Source organism: Oncorhynchus kisutch, linkage group LG23 (assembly GCF_002021735.2).
Source record: "Oncorhynchus kisutch isolate 150728-3 linkage group LG23, Okis_V2, whole genome shotgun sequence".
Lineage (NCBI taxonomy): Eukaryota > Metazoa > Chordata > Actinopteri > Salmoniformes > Salmonidae > Oncorhynchus > Oncorhynchus kisutch.
The window spans coordinates 14,629,134-14,647,201 of NC_034196.2; the positions used below are offsets into that span (position 1 = coordinate 14,629,134).

At 44.8% G+C, this 18,068-nt stretch overlaps 1 protein-coding gene across 14 annotated transcripts in view; it reads left to right on the top strand.

Moving 5' to 3' along the window:
• depdc5 (DEP domain containing 5, GATOR1 subcomplex subunit) overlaps positions 1-17,339 on the top strand; it is a 28,425-nt gene extending 11,086 nt beyond the window's left edge. For 2 of the 14 annotated variants that reach the window (XM_020458450.2, XM_020458449.2), the window contains 21 exons: positions 131-266; positions 363-466; positions 622-681; positions 2,044-2,227; positions 2,686-2,846; positions 3,075-3,195; positions 3,297-3,464; positions 4,607-4,844; positions 5,020-5,153; positions 5,278-5,377; positions 5,926-5,988; positions 9,561-9,691; positions 9,817-9,897; positions 10,059-10,191; positions 10,313-10,421; positions 10,793-11,032; positions 13,667-13,836; positions 14,162-14,333; positions 16,075-16,135; positions 16,487-16,569; positions 16,734-17,339. In XM_020458450.2, coding sequence (XP_020314039.1) covers positions 131-266; positions 363-466; positions 622-681; positions 2,044-2,227; positions 2,686-2,846; positions 3,075-3,195; positions 3,297-3,464; positions 4,607-4,844; positions 5,020-5,153; positions 5,278-5,377; positions 5,926-5,988; positions 9,561-9,691; positions 9,817-9,897; positions 10,059-10,191; positions 10,313-10,421; positions 10,793-11,032; positions 13,667-13,836; positions 14,162-14,333; positions 16,075-16,135; positions 16,487-16,569; positions 16,734-17,032 — 2,948 coding nt within the window. In that variant the 3' untranslated portion in view covers positions 17,033-17,339. Of the gene's footprint in view, positions 1-130; positions 267-362; positions 467-621; positions 682-2,043; positions 2,228-2,685; positions 2,847-3,074; positions 3,196-3,274; positions 3,465-4,606; positions 4,845-5,019; positions 5,154-5,277; positions 5,378-5,925; positions 5,989-9,560; positions 9,692-9,816; positions 9,898-10,058; positions 10,192-10,312; positions 10,422-10,792; positions 11,033-13,666; positions 13,837-14,161; positions 14,334-16,074; positions 16,136-16,486; positions 16,570-16,733 lie in introns of those variants that run through there. The other 12 variants (XM_020458452.2, XM_020458453.2, XM_020458451.2 and 9 more) reach the window with 12 other exon arrangements.
• Positions 17,340-18,068: the final 729 nt, after the last annotated feature.

The following is an 18,068-nucleotide window of genomic DNA, read 5'->3' on the forward strand; positions in this document are numbered from 1 at the left end:
AAATACAAAATAGAAGTATCAGTGTACCACAAGCACAGGGCAGTCATGATGCTACAGGTACAATGCGTACGTTCTAGTACAGGACATCTTTCATGAGGAACGTAATTAATGTGTCATGGATGTGTTCCAGGTCCGTCAGGAGAGGCCATCCAGATCCACCACCAGACTAGACAGAACATGGCTGAATTGCAGGGCAGCGAGCAGAGAGACCCCGCCCACACCTCCGCCGAGCTCCTGGAACTGGCCTATCACGAGGCTACTGGCAGGTTAGACACGCCCCAGGGGGAAGGTCATGCCTCTTTCTTTAAATGTAATTATAGTTGTCTATTGATTATTTCCCCCCCTGTGGACTGTGTGTTCAGACGGACAGCCTCAGAGAGACGACAGGCAGGAGAAAATGGGCTGTACTCCAGCGGAGGGATGGAGGAGTATACTCATGGCAGCCCAGCCAGCAGCAACAGCACTGGTACACACACACACACACACACACACGCTAGTGCATCTGACTCACTATATAAGCATTGTATACATCACACACAAACCCTGCCAACTATCTTTTCTCTTAATGTTGTATGATTGATGGTCACGCTGTTGGTTTTAATGCTGACAATGTTTGTGCAGGAACACCGGTAAACCGTGGCTCCTCGTTGGAGGACTTTTCCTCTGGCAGTCCGGATCCAAGTGAGTCTGTGCTGCCCTAAGAAAGAAAACACGCTCACTACACAGACACACTTGACACAGTCACACACGTCATGTACACAATATCCTATCAGTTTGGTTGTGAATATTGCCTGACAGCCGAACTGATAATTGGAATAAGCCCTCACATGATGAAATGAGAGCTTATTCAGCTGAACCCCTGATTGGCTGAATCCTCCGTTCGGTGTCTGTCTGTGAGGGAAAGACTAGGGTTCATAAAGGGTCACACGTTTTTGGGTCATGCATTTACCCCCCCTCTCTCTAACGTCCTTCTCTCTACCTCTGAGTATCTCTCACTTCCATTCTTTATCTTCCAGCTTCTCTAGCTCTTTCTCCATTTTCTCCCTCAGGCTTTTACACCTCTCCTCAATGTATCTCCTATCTTTTACTCTATCATACATAATAATATTAGAGTCTCTGCTCTCAAGTGTATGTGCTTAATTAGCCTCTTCCAGGTATGTGTGTGTGTGTGTGTGTGTGTGTGTGTGTGTGTGTGTGTGACTCCTGACTGTCTGCATGGGTGGCCGGTGGCCTAGCGGTTAAGAGCGTTGGACCAGTAACCGAAAGGTTCGAGTCCCCGAGCTGACTAGGTGACAAATATGTCTGTGCCCTTGAGCAAGGCACTTAACCCTAATTGCTCTGGATAAGAGTGTCTGCTAAATGACAAATGTAAACGCATGAGTTTCTGTCCATTTTTCTGTGGCATGTGTAGTGTGTTTGTTTTGCATGTACTGTGTGTGTGTATATATAACATATATGTGTGTGTGTTTGTATGAGCCATATATGCATGCATGTTGTAATCACACTGCTGATGAGATCACTGCTTATCACATGCTTATCACATCATCACAGATTGCCAGGTCGATTGTCACAGAGCCTCAATCTCCTGCATGTGTTGATCAGAGCTCCACTTCTGTCAGTGACACTGGAATCATCATCATCAGGTGTAATGAAGGCAATGAGAATAACCCTCTGCTCTTTTTTTCCTTCCCCCTCTTTTCTCTCTCTCTTTCTCTACTTTTTATTTTTGTTTGTTTCTGTCTGTCGTTGGCTGTGTTTTTCCCGCGCCACTCTTTTTATCATTCCAACCTGTATCTTTGTTCTACACTTTCCCCTCCTACTTTATCAACCACCTCTGCACACCTTCCTTTCATTCCAAATGTATTTCTCTCTTTTGCTTGTCCTTTTCCTATTTCCTTACCTCCTCCTCATCCACAAAATGCACCCTGTTGGGTGGTATGTGTGTTTTCCACGGGGCACTTGTTTGTTTGTGTCTGTCTCTGTATGTATGTATGGTATTTTTGTCTGGTTGGCTCCGTGTGTGTGGCGGGGGTTCCCCTGAAGCCCTGCTGCTGTCTGCCCCCCCGACAGTGCCTAGCTTCTGTTGCACGGTGGGGGTAGACTGGAAGTCTCTGACCACACCCGCCTGTCTGCCTCTCACCACTGACTACTTCCCTGAATGGCAGACCCTGCAGAACGACTACACTGAGGGCTGCTACGACCTGCTGCCACACACTGACCTGGAGAGGTACAGGAAACATGTTTGTTTTACTATCCTTGTGGGAGCCAAACAATTGATTCCCATTCAAAATCCTATTTTCCCTAACCTCAAACCTATCCCCTAACTGTAAGCCTAATTGGAACCCTAATCCTAAAATAGCCTTTTCCTTGTGGGGACTGGTGAAATGTCCCCACTTGTCCAAATGTTCTACTGGTCAAAACAAGGATAGTAAAACCAAAAATACACACAGACACGCTGTAGAACGACTACACTGAGGGCTTGTACAACATGCTGCTACACACTAACCTGGAGGGGTAGAAAATGTAACACGGGGAGTACACACCTCACGTAGTATACAAAATGACTACTGCAACACTGACTGACTGCATGGTCTACTGAGAAATATATAGCAACTAATTGATCAACAGGTACATGCAGCCGTTTCAGATGCTCCACCCCTCTCACCCTGTCTCTCTCTGTCTCAGGCGGGATGATGAGGCCCCGGTGATGAGTGCCCCTCGGGTGTTTGAGGAGTTTATCTGTCAGCGGCTGATGCAGGGCTACCAGATCATTGTCCAACCTAACAAAAGGAAACCCCAGCCTGCTGTGGCCCCGCCCCTCAGCAGTAGTCCACTCTACACCAGAGGTGTTCTATACTGTCTCTGTCCGGGCGTGTGGCTCAGCTCTGACACAGTTACCTAATAACACCACAGTCACAGTTAGCTACTGACTGACACTGTTAACTTAGAGAGGCTAATGAGTCTGTTATACGGCATATTGACTTGCATAATTTAATCATTTGGTAAATTACAGTAATCTCAGTTTGGACCAAGTGCAGTCATGTACCCTCTGTCTCTCTCTTCCTCCTTCTCAGGGCTGGTCTCTCGACGCAGGCCAGAAGAGGAGGAGAGTCTGTACTGGCTCAGTATGGGCCGTACCTTCCATAAAGTCTGCCTGAAGGATAAAATCATCACTGTTACCCGCTACCTTCCGAAGTAAGTCTCCAGCCTTACATTAGATCCATACTCCCAGCTAATCATCACACTGTACTGTTTGCATGTCACTCACCTGTAGTGTGTGTGTGTGTGTGTGTCAGGTACCCGTATGAGTCGGCCCAGATCCAGTACACCTACAGTCTGTGTCCCCCTCACTCTGACGCCCACTTCCTGTCCTGCTGGGTGGAGTTTGGTCACGAGAGACTGGAGGAGTACAAGTGGAACTACCTGGACCAGTACATCTGCTCTGCTGGCTCTGAGGACTTCAGGTACCTATGCTCAGCAAACACACAGTTACATACGGAGCCATGTTCAGCCCCAGGGAAGGCTTTAACACATTAATTTGGACCCCTTTCTGTTGTAAAAGAGTTTGCCATAGCCAGCACTGAGTGTACAGAGTCAACTATACTGAACAGAAATATAAATGCAACATAAGGTAATCAGTCAATTGAAATAAAGGCCCTAATTAGGCCCTAATCTATAGATTTCACATGACTGGGCAGGGGTGCAGCCATGTTTGGGCCTGGCAGGGCTTGGGCCACCCACTTGGGAGCCAGGCTCACCCACAGGGGAGAAATACAGACATAAATACTCCTCAGTTTTATCAGCTGTCCGGGTGGCTGGTCTCAGATGATCCCACAGGTTATGAAACTGGATGTGAAGGTCCTGGGGTGGTGTGGTTACACGTGGTCTGCAGTTGTGAGGCTGGTTGGACGTACTGCCAAATTCTCAAACGATGTTGGAAGCAGCTTGTGGTAGAGAAATTAACATTCAATTATCTGACAACAGCTCTGGTGGACTTTCCTGCAGTCGGCATGCCAATTGCACTCTCCCTCAAAACTTAAGTAATCTGTGGAATTGTGTTTGACAAAACTGCACATTTTAGAGTGGTGTTTTAATGTCCCCAGCACAAGGTGCAGCTGTGTAATGAGCATGCTGTTTAATCATCTTCTTGATATGCTTGGCATAGGACAAATGCTCATTAACAGGAATGTAAACTAATTTGTGCACAACATTTGAGAGTTAAGATTTCAGTGTGTATGGAACATTTCTGGGATTTTTTATTTCACCTCGTGAAACATGTAACCAACACGAGTGGCGCAGCAGTCAAAGGGACTGCATCTTAGTCCTTGAGGTGTCACTACAGACACCCTGGTTCGATTCCAGGCTGTATCACATCTGGCCATGATTGGGAGTCCCATAGGGCGGCGCACAATTGGCCCAGCGCTGTCCGGGTTTGCCCGGGGTAGGCCGTCATTGTAAATAAGATTTTGTACTTAACTGGCTTGCCTAGTTAAATAAAGGTTAAATGTAAAAAATAAAATGTACGTGTTGCATTTATATTTTTGTTCAGTGTGTATGTATGTCACACTTCCAAATAACTCTTATTTCTACCGGCCGTGTGCCATAGTTTGATAGACTCTCTGAAGTTCTGGCGGACCCGCTTCCTGCTGCTGCCGGCCGGGGGGGCTAGACGTGTGGCGGACGGGGAGGGGCACTGGGACGTTTACGGGGAGGGAGTGGGCACGGTGGCGGGCAGAGAGGGCATGACGGGCACCGGGGACTGGGCCCTGCTGGATGGCTTCATCCGCTTCCTGGAGGGACTCAACCGCATCCGCAGACGCCACCGCTCTGACAGGATCATCAGGGTAACACCCTAAAACACTGTCTTACTCATTTCAGAAGACTAAAAAAACTGCAGTCTTGCAAACCCAGCTAAGAGAGAAACTGACTGCCAGGAACAATGATCCTATGCCAATGTTGTTGTCTTGAGCTGTTTTAAGCTTCCTGTCGTACTGTCTTCCCCTCTCATTCTGTCTGTAGAAAGGACCGGCGATGAAGGGTTTGCAGGTGACTGGTCCTCTCTCTGCCTACCCTCCGGAGCCTGTAGCGCCCCCTCTGGGCAAGAAAGGCACCTCCGCTTTATCAGCTCTCCTGGAGTTGGAGCAGAATCAAAAGTGAGTGTAGTTGTCCTGTGTGTCCTTTCAATGGAACCTTGTGTGTTTCCAAATCATTAGAAGCACAGGGTATCTGACATTGATGCTACCGTTCTTACAATGAGGATGCATTTCCTGTCTGCAGGACTCTAGAGGAGCAGCAACAACAGGGGAAACCCTCAGCTGCCACCAGTGAGTCTTCCACTGTCACCATGACCACTACATATGTGGACAGCCCTCGCAAGGTGGGTGTCTTTGTGTGGTTTTGGGAAGGAACACAATGATCAAGGGCTTTCTGTCTTGGGTAAAAGGGAGCTACATTTTTGGCCTGGGTAAAAGGGATCTCAATTTCTGGCCTGGGTAAAAGGGATCTCAATTTCTGGCTTGGGTAAAAGGGATCTCAATTTCTGGCTTGGGTAAAAGGGATCTCAATTTCTGGCTTGGGTAAAAGGGATCTCAATTTCTGGCCTGGGTAAAAGGGAGCTCAATTTCTGGCCTGGGTAAAAGGGAGCTCAATTTCTGGCCTGGGTAAAAGGGAGCTCAATATCTGTCTTTGGTTAAAGGGAGCTCAATTGGGGCGTTTTGGTTGAGGGCATTTTTTGTTGTTGGTGTGTATGGAATGTTGGTTTGCCGTTTTATAGGGGTTTATCTTTGCTTCCTTATTATGGGGTTTCGTTTCGCTTTGCTTTTGTTTCCTTCTCTCCTTCCCCAACTTTCTGTCCTTGCCTTCTTTTCCTGTTGATGGACTTTGGGTTTTTCGTCCTGTGGTGTATCCCTCTTCCTATGCTAACAGGATGCTGCCTTCATTTTGGATTTTATACGTAGCCCTCGTTCCTCCTACATCTATCACACACAGGTCAGTAACTAGGGGCACTGGATGCCGCTGCATCTGTTAGAGTAGAAGTGTGTGTGTTGTCCTGTTTCAAGTTTTAATGTCACATGCACAAGTACAGTGAAATGCCGTTCTTGCAAACTCAAAACCCAACTTTGCAATAATCAATAACAATGTAAAACTTGAAGAAAAAAAAGGAGAAATAAGAATAAGCGATATGAAATGCACAAAGTAGTAAGCCTACTATATACAGTACCAGTCACAAGTTTGGACACACCTACTCGTTCAAGGGTTTTTCTTTTCTTTTCCTATTTTCTACATTGTAGAATAATAGTGAAGTCATCAAAGCTATGAAATAACACATATGGAATCATGTAGTAACCAAAAAAATATATATTATGAAAAAACCTGGAATAAGTAGGTGTGTCCAAACTTTTGACTGGTACTGTACATTAAATATTAAAAAGTCCAATGACATGTTTACAGTGCATTCGGAAAGTATTCAGACCCCTTGACTTTTTATACATTGTAAGTTACAGCCTCATTCTGAAATGGATTAAATTGTTTATTTTCCCCCATCAATTAACACACAATAGCCCATACTGACAAAGCAAAAACATTTAAAAAAAATCTTTGCAAATTGGGGGAAAAAAGACATTTACTTTAGTATTCAGACCCTTTACTCAGTACTTTCTTGAAGCAACTTTGGCAGCGATTACAGCCTTGAGTCTTCTTGGGTATGGAGCTACAAGCTTGGCACACCTGTTTTTGGGGAGTTTCTCCCATTCTTCTCTGCAGATCTTCTCAAACTCTGTCAGGTTGGATGGGGAGTGTCGCTGCACAGCTATTTTCAGGGGTCTCCAGAGATGTTCGATCGATCGGGTTCAAGCCCGGGCTCCGACTAGTCCACTCAATGACATTCAGAGACTTGTCCCCAAGCCACTCCTTTGTCTTGGATGTATGCTTAGGGTGAACCTTTGCCCCAGTCTGAGGTCCTGAGCGCTCTGGAACAGGTTTTCATCAAATCAAATGTTAAGTCACCTGTGCCAAATCTAATAGGTGTAGACCTTACAGTGAAATGCTTACTTACAAGGCCTTAACCAACAATGCAGTTCAAGAAATAAGAGTTAAGAAAATATTTAATAAATAAAGTAAAAATATATAAAATTAAGATATTTACATAACATTAACGAGGCTATATATAGGATGTACCGGTACCAAGTCAATGTGTGGGGGTACAGGTTAGTCGAGGTAATTTGTTAAGTGATTATGTATAGATAATAAACAGCGAGAGGGGGCGGGGGCGGGGGCATGATGGTGTTGATGTGAGCCATGACCAGCCTTTCAAAGCACTTCATGGCTACCGACGTGAGCGCTACGGGGCAGTAATCATTTAGGCAGATTACCTTTGCTTTCTTGGGCACAGGGACTATGGTGGTCTGTTTGAAACATGTAGGTATTACAGACTCGGTTAGGGAGAGGTTGAAAATGTCAGTGAAGACACTTGCCAATTGGTTTGCGCATGTTTTGAGTATACATCCTGGTAATCCGTCTGGCCCCGCAGCTTTGAATGTTGAAAGGTCTAGCTCACATCGGCTACGGAGAGCGTTTTCACATAGCCGTCTGGAATAGCTGGTGCTCTCATGCATGCTTAAGTGTTACTTGCCTCTTTGCGAGCAAAAAGGCATTTAGCTTGTCTGGTTGGCTCACTTCACTGGGCAGCTCGCGGCTAGGTTTCCCTTTTGTAGTCATAATAGTTTTCAAGCCCAGCCACATCCAACGAGCGTCAGAGCCGGTGTAGTAGGATTCAATCTTAATCCTGTATTGACGCTTTGCCTGTTTGATGGTTCATCTGAGGGCATAGCGGGATTTCTTATAAGCATCCGGATTAGTGTCCCGCTCCTTGAAAGCGGCAGCTTTAGCGGCAGGATGTTGCCTGTAATCAAGGATCCCCCTGTACTTTGCTCCTTTCATCTTTGCCTCGATCCTGACTAGTCTCCCAGTCCCTGCAGCTGAAAAAGATCCCCACAGCATGATGCTGCCACCATCATGCTTCACCGTAGGGACGGTGTCAGGTTTCCTCCAGATGTGACTCTTGGCATTCAGGCCAAAGAGTTGAATCTTGGTTTCATCAGACCAGAGAATTTTGTCTCTCATGGTCTGAGAGTCCTTCAGGTGTGTTTTGGTAAACTCCTCCTCCTGCCTTTTACTGAGATGTGGCTTCCGTCTGGCCAGTCTACCATATAGTCCTGATTGGTGGAGTGTTGCCATAAACAATTAATGAACATGCACCTGTGGAACGGTCGCTAAGACACTAACAGCTTACAGACGGTAGGCAATTATGGTCATAGTTATGAAAACTGTGTTCTGGAAGGTTCTCCCATCTCCACAGAGGAGCTCTGAGCTCCAGAGTGACCATCGGGTTCTTGGTCACCTCCCTGACGAAGGCCCGTCTCCCCAGATTACTCAGTTTGGCTGGGCGGCCAGCTCTAGGAAGAGTCTTAGTGCTTCCAAACTTCTTCCATTTAAAAATGATGGCGGCCACTGTGTTCTTGGGGACTTCCAATACTGCAGAATGTTTTGGTACCCTTCCCCAGATCTGTACCTCGACACAATCCTGTCTCAGAGATCTATGGACAATTCCTTCCACCTTAAGGCTTGGTTTTTGCTCTGGCATGCACTGTCAACTGTGGGAGCTTATATAGACAGCTGTGTGTCTTTCCAAATAATGTCCAATCAATTGAATTTACCACAGGTGGACTCCATCTCAAGGATGTTCAATGGAAACAGGATGCACCTGAGCTCAATTTTGAGTCTCATAGCAAAGGGTCTGAATACGTAGGTAAATAACATATTTCTGTGTTTTGTTTTTAATACATTTGCAAAAATGTCTAAAATCCTGTTTTTGCTTCGTCATTATGGGTTATTGTTTGTAGCTTGATGAGGGAAAAAAATATTTAACCAATTTTAAAATAAGGCTGTAACATAACAAAATGTGAAATAATTCAAGTGGCCTGAATGCACTGTACATGTGCAGTGATACTGGAGTGATGAAGGTAGATATGTATTGGGGTAAGGGGACTAGGCATCAGGATAATAGATAAACAGAGTAGCAGCAGACATGTGAGTGGGTGTGCGGGTTTGTAGAGTCAGTGTAAATGTATGTGCATATTATGTGTGTGTGAGCAAATGATGGAGTGGGTGTGTGTGTTGGAATGACAGTGTGTAAGTTTATGTAGGGCCCTGTGAGTGTGCACATACATAGGTCAATAAAGATACAAGGTAAACTCAGTCCTTGTAGCTATTTTGTTAACTTGCATCCTGCACTGTCCTTCCGGCATGAAATCTGCATGTCTGCATGTGTCTACCATAGACACATCATTGTTGTTTGTGAAGAGACCACACATTACACTAGTACCTGGCGATTTAAGCCAAGTCAACCAAGGTAATGTATCTCAGATGCGAGTTATCCTCTTCAGTATCTAACTATCATGAGACCAGAGGTGATTGATATGTAATGTAATGAAATACATAGAATGCAGCATAGTGACTGCCTGAGATTGACTTCATTCTAACCTTTGGTGATTGGCCTGTAGGTTTCTACAGATCCTGCTGAAGGAGGGGCCACAGACAAAGGTGGTCAGGTAGGGGCTGGGGTGGTGGCGACCGGTGGGGCTGCAGCCCAGGCAACAGGGGATACAGGACCCAGCTTAGCCACAGAAACCAGGTGAGGAAAGAAATATTGTTTTTCAGATGTATAGTGTTCAAAATCATGTTTCTAATTGGAAAGTGTTATGTTAACGATGATGACATTAGTCATAGTTAACCAGACTTATGTCTGTGAGTTTACAGTGGACAGTCTGGTACTGGAGCCTTATGTTTGTCCTCATCCTCCACCCTGATGGAAATACTAGAGGCCATCAAACACCCCACGTAAGACCCTGTGTGTGTTTTGTCCCCACAACGATGGTAAAACATGTGTGTGTTGGCGTGCACCACAACACATACCTCAAGTGTTTTAGTTGTGGTTTGTTGTTGTCCCTGCAGTTAGATGGGTGTGTTTGAGCTACTGTTCTGTTATGTGATATATATAGAACAGGTGTGCAGCTTCTACCTGAGCAGAAGGGCCTGCCCCCTAACTGCTTCATCAGTGCTGAGATCGTCCATTGGCTGGTCAACAACGTAGAGGGTGTGGCCACACAAGGCATGGCTGTCGACATCATGCAGGTAGGTATATGTTTAACTGGTTTTGTTAAAGCATGTGCCGGATACACACTGTATGTAGTGAAGCCAGCATTTGTGTGTTTGTGTTTTTAACAGTATTGCTGTGTCCCCTGTGTTTCTGTAGAAGATGCTGGATGAGGGCCTGGTTACCCATGCATCGGGGGATGCCATGAGGACCTTTGTCTATGGCTTCTACTTCTACAGGATAGTGGCAGAGAAAGACGGTGAGCGAGGTTAGAGCGACACGTAGTCTGCACAAAGCTAATCTGAAAACGTATCGTTTTAAAAACGTTGGTTTGCTCTCCTAGGACAAGGTAGTCCTCCATGCTGCCCACCAGACATGGGGTCAATTCCATTTCAATTCCAGCCAATTCAAGTGCACTGAAATTCCAATTATTTTTGCTTTTCAATGCAGCAAATTTGGAATTTGGTTTACTTTCTGAATAGTAATAGAATTGACCCCAACCCTGCCTGCTCCACACACTGACTTCTTTCCAGTCATTGATTCTCAGTCATGCCGATATTGATTGTTCTCATTTCGAGAACAACTAACCAGACTCAATAATAACCATACATCTATCTCCCCATCTCTACTGTACTCCAGGCCCTACATCCCAGCTGCCCCCTCCTGTGGCACAGGGCTGGTCAACGGCAGCCCTGGAGGACTTTGCCCTGTTTCAGAGGAAGTGGTTTGAGGTGGCTTTCGTCCTGGAGGAGCGTCGAACTTGTGACCTCCCGGCCTTCCTTCTGCCCTGGCTGCCCAGCCGGCCCGCCTCCTATGCAAGTAGGCACAGCTCCTTCAGCCGCAGCTTTGGAGGACGCAGCCAGGCCGCAGCACTGCTAGGTACACACAGGCTGCTCCTCCCCCAGAGCTGAGCCTCAGCCCACCCACCTCAACCCCACCCCAAAATGGGCATCTCCCCCCACAATCAGAATGAGCATGCCTCCCCCGTCCCTTCCAGTCAGACACACGCCCTGGAACAGGCCCTCAGGGGTTTGGGAGGGAGGGTCCCATAGCAGGTGTCACACAGAGCCACCAGACAAGATTCCTGCATGCCTCTGTATGCAAATATGAAGTGGTGCTAACTTGGTCATCAGATTGGGACATGGTTGGTTGAGATCCAGTTAGACATTTTTCCATTAACTTGGTTTGTATTGTTGACAATAAGTTCCCAAAAATCATTAGCAACTTGTTAAAAGCTGATCTCTAACTTACCATTCCATAACTGAGGAGCTACTATTCTATTTGATTGAGGCATTCAGGGAATTTACAAACATCCATCAAAACCATCAAACTCCCACTAATTTATTCTTAGGTTTGAATAATTGGCCTATGATTCATTATATACTAATGGCAATTTGACTCATTAAGTACTTTCCATGACTTGAATTTCTCACCATCACAATGTTGCTCTCACATCATTGAATCAATGACTTGCCATCTGAACTAATAATTATCCTGGTGACATTGTTCCTTCTGTGTGACACAAGGCATTGGACCTCAGTACCCATCCCCCATACGGGCAGCAACAGGGCTGCATGTGATTGCTGGTGATCTATCTACTCCAGCTTGCAGAGCTTGGGTTGGTGGCACACCTAAACCTCTTCCCATTCTCATCCCAACCCCCTCTGCCTCCAATTGGAGCTTGAATTGGCATGTCAGTATGTAAAGTACAGTACATATTACATCTAATGGTAGTACTCGTGCCACTGTTGACTGATTTGAAAACAACTCCATCCAATCAGATCGTTGATGGATGTGATTTGCATCTACTTCTTCCAATTTGAGAAGTAATCGGTGTGGTAGTTCTCCTTTCCGTCCAATTAGAGAACTAGTTGGTGTGGTAGTGTTTAGTGCATGCTGTGGTAGCAGTGGCTGTGTACAGTAGTGCAGTGGTGTGCAGTGCACTGTCCTCTTTGCTTTCTGTCTCTATACTGTTTAATGCGTTTCATCTATAAAATGTTGTGAGAATGTTCATGCGTTTAGGGATTCTTGACCAATCCTTCTTTCTCTGTCTCACTGGGATTTTTCTAACTGTGATTTGATGCTGTGTATGCTGCCACTTGATGCTGTTTATGCTGCCACTTGATGCTGTGTATGCTGCCACTTGATGCTGTTTATGCTGCCACTTGATGCTGTTTATGCTGCCACTTGATGCTGTTTATGCTGCCACTTTCGTAATGATAAATACTCATTTATTCTGGAAGAATATAACTTCTAAATGACTCATGCTTAGTTAAACTGTCATACCCCATGAGAACCAAAAATATAAGCTTGTTTTACTCTGTTTGTAAATGTGTAAAAACACTGTATAGACTTTTGTATATCTTGGATGGTCAACCATTGCATCCATAGCTCTATCTATTCATTTGAGAGTGGTTACATTTCCCCAGGCTCATCCCTCAGCTTTTTCCAAAGCAGGGTGACCTCTTTGTAATTGTTTCAACTAAGGATTGCTCCTTTAAATTACTGATGAGTTTGGAATTGATTTCTGGTTTATATAAACCAGCTTATTGCCATGAAAATGTCTTAACACGGGGAGAGAAACACCTCCAACTGTAGGCTATGCCCCGATCTGCTCAGAAAACAGATATGGTCATTATACCCAACATTGCTGAAAACATAAATGTTAAACTTTTCTCCCATAAAATCTGGTTTATTTGGACACATTTCTGTGAGATTACGAGTTGTGAATCATAATTCAGTACCTTTTTAAAATAAAGTCATTTATACATAAACTCAATGGTTCCTCTCCAGGAAATCATGAAACAATGACACTAAAATCTAGCTGTAGAAATAATTTATTGTATGCGTATGTTTGTCATGATGACCATGTTTGTGTTGTCTCCAGTGATTAACGGTGTACTGGTCATTTAAAACCTATAGGCCTATTTAAAAATTAAAAAAAACACTCACCTTTTCAGAATTAAATAACCATATGGACAAACAAATCATGATTTCTAAAGAAGTGTGATGTGATTTGGAGTAGCATTCTAAATGTATGCATCATTAGCACATAATCAGTACAGAACAGGTTTGGGGTCAATTCCATTTAAATTTCAGTCAATTCAGAAGGTAAAACAAATTCCAAATTGTCCTAACTGAAAGGTGTTGAAGAGAAATTGAATTGGAATTTCAGTGTACTTCCTGAATTGACATGGAATTGACCCCAACCCTGGAGAGAACTTCTGAGCATAAGAGGTATTTCAGGGCAAGAGAGGATGCTATGGTTGAATATTGTGGCTTCACTGACTTTCGATAACTTACTAACATTCTTTGTGACGTTTCTAACTCCATCACAAACATTTGTGCCGTATACTCCAACAACTCTCACCCTCTTAATCTCATAATATCCATGTAAATGTCCTCTTCCTGCCTGTCCATCTCTACAACCATCTCTCCCTTTGGGCCTGATCTCTGGGCCTGTCCCTCTACTCCCTTGCTCTCTCTCCCCTCCCTCCTTGTCTCTCTCCTCAGCTGCCACTGTACCAGAGCAGAAGACAGCCACCTTGGATGTGGACGTTAACAATCGTAGCGACCGCACCGAGTGGTGCAGCTGCTATTACCATGGCAACTTCTCCCTCAACGCTGCCTTCGAGGTCAAGCTGCACTGGATGGCCGTCACTGCAGCTGTTCTCTTTGAGATGGTAAGACAAAGACAGCCAGAGGGGGAATGTCCATTGACTCACTAGAGACACTCAGACAGCCACCTTGGACCTACTGACACATTTCTTGATGTTGCCACAGATATGTAGTAAACGTCTGAATTAAATATTTCAGGATGTCATACAAGGCATGCCAGCTAATAATTAAACCATAAGGTCTCAAAACAGCTCACTAATTCCCGACATCACAACACTACACATGACATTATGCTTGCTTGGACGAGAGAGTTTGACAACAAGACCCATCTTTATCTTGACTCTCCACCATGTCTATCTTGGACTCTCCACCATACTCCCATCTCGACAGGTCCAAGGCTGGCACAGAAAGGCTGCCTCCTGTGGGTTCCTGTTGGTGCCCGTCCTGGAGGTGCCCTTTGCTCTACCCTCCTACCTATATGGTGACCCGCTGCGGGCCCAGCTCTTCATCCCTCTCCACATCCACCGTCTGCTGAGGGACGGCAGCGACAACCTGTTTGAGGGTGAGGAAACACTAGGAGCTTTTTACACCACTGTCATTGTACAGTCGTGGCCAAAACTTTGAGAATGACACAAATATTAATTTTTACAAAGTCTGCTGCGTCAGTTTGTATGATGGAAATTTGCATATACTCCAGAATGTTATGAAGAGTGATCAGATGAATTGCAATTAATTGCAAAGTCCCTCTTTGCCATGCAAATGAACTGAATCCCCCAAAAACATTTCCACTGCATTTCAGCCCTGCTACAAAAGGACCAGCTGACATCATGTCAGTGATTATCTCGTTAACACAGGTGTGAGTGTTGACGAGGAGGCTGGAGATCACTCTGTCATGCTGATTGAGTTCGAATAACAGACTGGAAACTTCAAAAGGAGGGTGGTGCTTGGAATCATTGTTCTTCCTCTGTCATCCATGGTTACCTGCAAGGAAACACGTGCCGTCATCATTGCTTTGCACAAAAAGGGCTTCACAGGCAAGGATATTGCTGCCAGTAATATTGCACCTAAATCAACCATTTATCGGATCATCAAGAACTTCAAGGAGAGCAGTTCAATTGTTGTGAAGAAGGCTTCAGGGCACCCAAGAAAGTCCAGCAAGCGCCAGGACCGTCTCCTAAAGTTGATTCAGATGCGGGATCGGGGCACCACCAGTACAGAGCTTGCTCAGGAATGGCAGCAGGCAAGAGGAGTGAGTGCATCTGCACGCACAGTGAGGCGAAGACTTTTGGAGGATGGCCTTGTGTCAAGAAGGGCAGCAAAGAAGCCACTTCTCTCCAGGAAAAACATCAGGGGCAGACTGATATTCTGCAAAAGGTACAGGGATTGGACTGCTGAGGACTGGGGTAAAGTCATTTTCTCTGATGAATCCCCTTTCCGATTGAAAAAAAGCTTGTTCGGAGAAGACAAGGTGAGCGCTACCATCAGTCCTGTGTCATGCCAACAGTAAAGCATCCTGATACCAATCATGTGTGGGGTTGCTTCTCAGCCAAGGAGTGGGCTCACTCACAATTTTGCCTAAGAATACAGCCATGAATATAGAATGGTACCAACACATCCTCCGGGAGCAACTTCTCCCAACCATCCAGGAACAGTTTGGTGGCGAACAATGCCTTTTCCGGCATGATGGAGCACTTTTCCATAAGGCAAAAGTGATAACTAAGTGGCTCGGGGAACAAAACATCGATATTTTGGGTCCATGGCCAGGAAACTCCCCAGACCGTAATCCCATTGAGAACTTGTGGTCAATCCTCAAGAGGCGGGTGGACAAACAAAAAACAACTAATTCTGACAAACTCCAAGCATTGATTATGCAAGAATGGTTTGCCATCAATCAGGATGTGGCCCAGAAGTTAATTGACAGCATGCCAGGGTGGATTGCAGAGGTCTTGAAAAAGAAGGGTCAACACTGTAAATATTGACTCTTTGCATCAACTTCATGTAATTGTCAATAAAAGCCTTTGACACTTGTGAAATGCTTGTAATTATACTTCAGTATTCCATTGTAACATCTGACAAAAATATCTAAAGACACTGAAGCAGCAAACTTTGTGAAAATTTTATATTTGTGTCATTCTCAAAACTTTTGGCCACGACTATACACAATTTGTCTCCATTTTATAGAGCACCTGTCTTTAACATAGATTGTAAGTAAATGTACAGGGGCATAAGCATAAACAACTTATTGGGTGTTGCCTGGTGTTCATGCTTGTCAATATTATTCCCCTGTGATAATTGTTTGACAGGGTTTGAACCAGAGACGTATTGGGATAGAATGCAGCTCTTTCAGGAAGCCATACTATACCGGTAGGTGATTCTCTATACATAGTTTAGAGGCCAGCAGGTAGCTTAGCGGTTAGAGCGTTGGGCCAGTAACCCGAAAGGTTGCATGTTCGAATACCCGAGCCGACAAGGTGAAAAACCATTGCGCAAGCCTCTTAATCCTAATTTGCTCCAGGGGCGACGCACTACTATGACTGACCCTGTAAAACTACACATTTCACTCCACCTATCTGGTGTGTGACAGTGAAACTTTTTTGTTGTTCTCTGTAAACATGGGATGGAGATGTCTATAAATAAACTCTGAGGCACTATATGTGATGCAAAGGGCTTTAGGTATTTCTCCAAAGATTCTCTCACTTAACCTCTCTCGCTCAGATTCGGTTTTGTCCAAGACAAGTTTTCTGCCTCTGCTTTCAACTTCCCGTCAGAGAACAAACCCCAATACATCCACGTAACAGGTAGGCACATATTAACACAAAGATGAGCATAATTTCTAATTCTGTCACACATTTTTTTTCAATATGCCCTTTGATATTGCTAACACCCTCCCTCACAGTACTATTCTCCTGCCCCTCTTTCTCTCTTTTTGTCCTCCCTGCTCCCCTTCTACCTCCCTCTCTAGGCACAGTGTTCCTCCAGCTGCCCTACTCCAAGAGGAAGTACTCTAGCGGGCAGCAGCGGAGGAGGAGGAATTCAACAGCATCAGCCAGTCAGGGCCTGTTTGGCTCGGAAGAGCTGGTGGGTTACTACTGGGCCTACAATACCATGCTGACCAAGGCTTGGAGGACGGGTGTGCTTGGGGATGAGAAGCTGGCTGACCGCCTGCTCAGAGACTTCACTGACTTCTGCGCCAACAAAGACAAGAGGCTGGTGAACTTTTGGGAAAGCTGCCAGGAGAAAATGAACGCTAGTGCTCCATGAAGACGAGATGGAGAGGTGAAACTGAGAAAGAGAGACAGACAAATCTATTGAAATGGGAATGCAGTGGCTGCAGTGTTGAGGTTTTTGGGAAGAATTCTCCTCAACAACACCTTGTATAAGTGTGCTATGTCCCATCTGTGACAGGACTTGTGCTTTGCATCTAGGTCAAGGTGGCAGGTCAAGTGCTATGACAGTTAACATGAAGACTATGCATGAGGAGCAGAGACTGCTTCCTCTGATCCTGCTACTAAGCTGCTACTTTTTCTTCACATCAAGTGAATAATAAATCAAACTAATCTGAACCTGGTATACGCCTCTACATCAAGTCACATTTTATTGGTCACATACACATATTTAGCAGATGTTATTGAATAAAATACAGTAGAATAGAATACAGTATTTACATATGAGATGAGTAAAGCAGTATGTAAACTTTATTTAAACATTATTAAAGTGACTAGTGTTCCATTATTAAAGTGGCCGGTAATTCCAAGTCTGTACAGTTGAAGTTGGAAGTTTACATACACTTAGGTTGGAGTCATTCAAATTTTTCAACCACTGCACAAATGTCTTGTTAACAAACTATAGTTTTGGCAAGTCGGTTAGGACATCTACTTTGTGCATGACACAAGTAATTTTCCCAACAATTATTTACAGACAGATTATTTCACTGTGTCACAATTCCAGTGGGTCAGAAGTTTACATACACTGAGTTGACTGCCTTTAAACAGCTTGGGAAATTCCAGAAAATGATGTCATGGCTTTAGAAGCTTCTGATAGGCTAATTGACATAATTTGAATCAATTGGAGGTGTACCTGTGGAAGCATTTCAAGGCCTACCTTTGAACTCAGTGCCTCTTTGCTTGACATCATGGGAAAGTCAAAAGAAATTGTAGACCTCCAAGTCTGGTTCATCCTTGGGAGCAATTTCCAAACGACTGAAGGTACCACATTCATCTGAACAAACAATAGTATGCAAGCATAAACACCATGGGACCACACAACCGTCATACCACTCAGGAAAGAGATGCGTTCT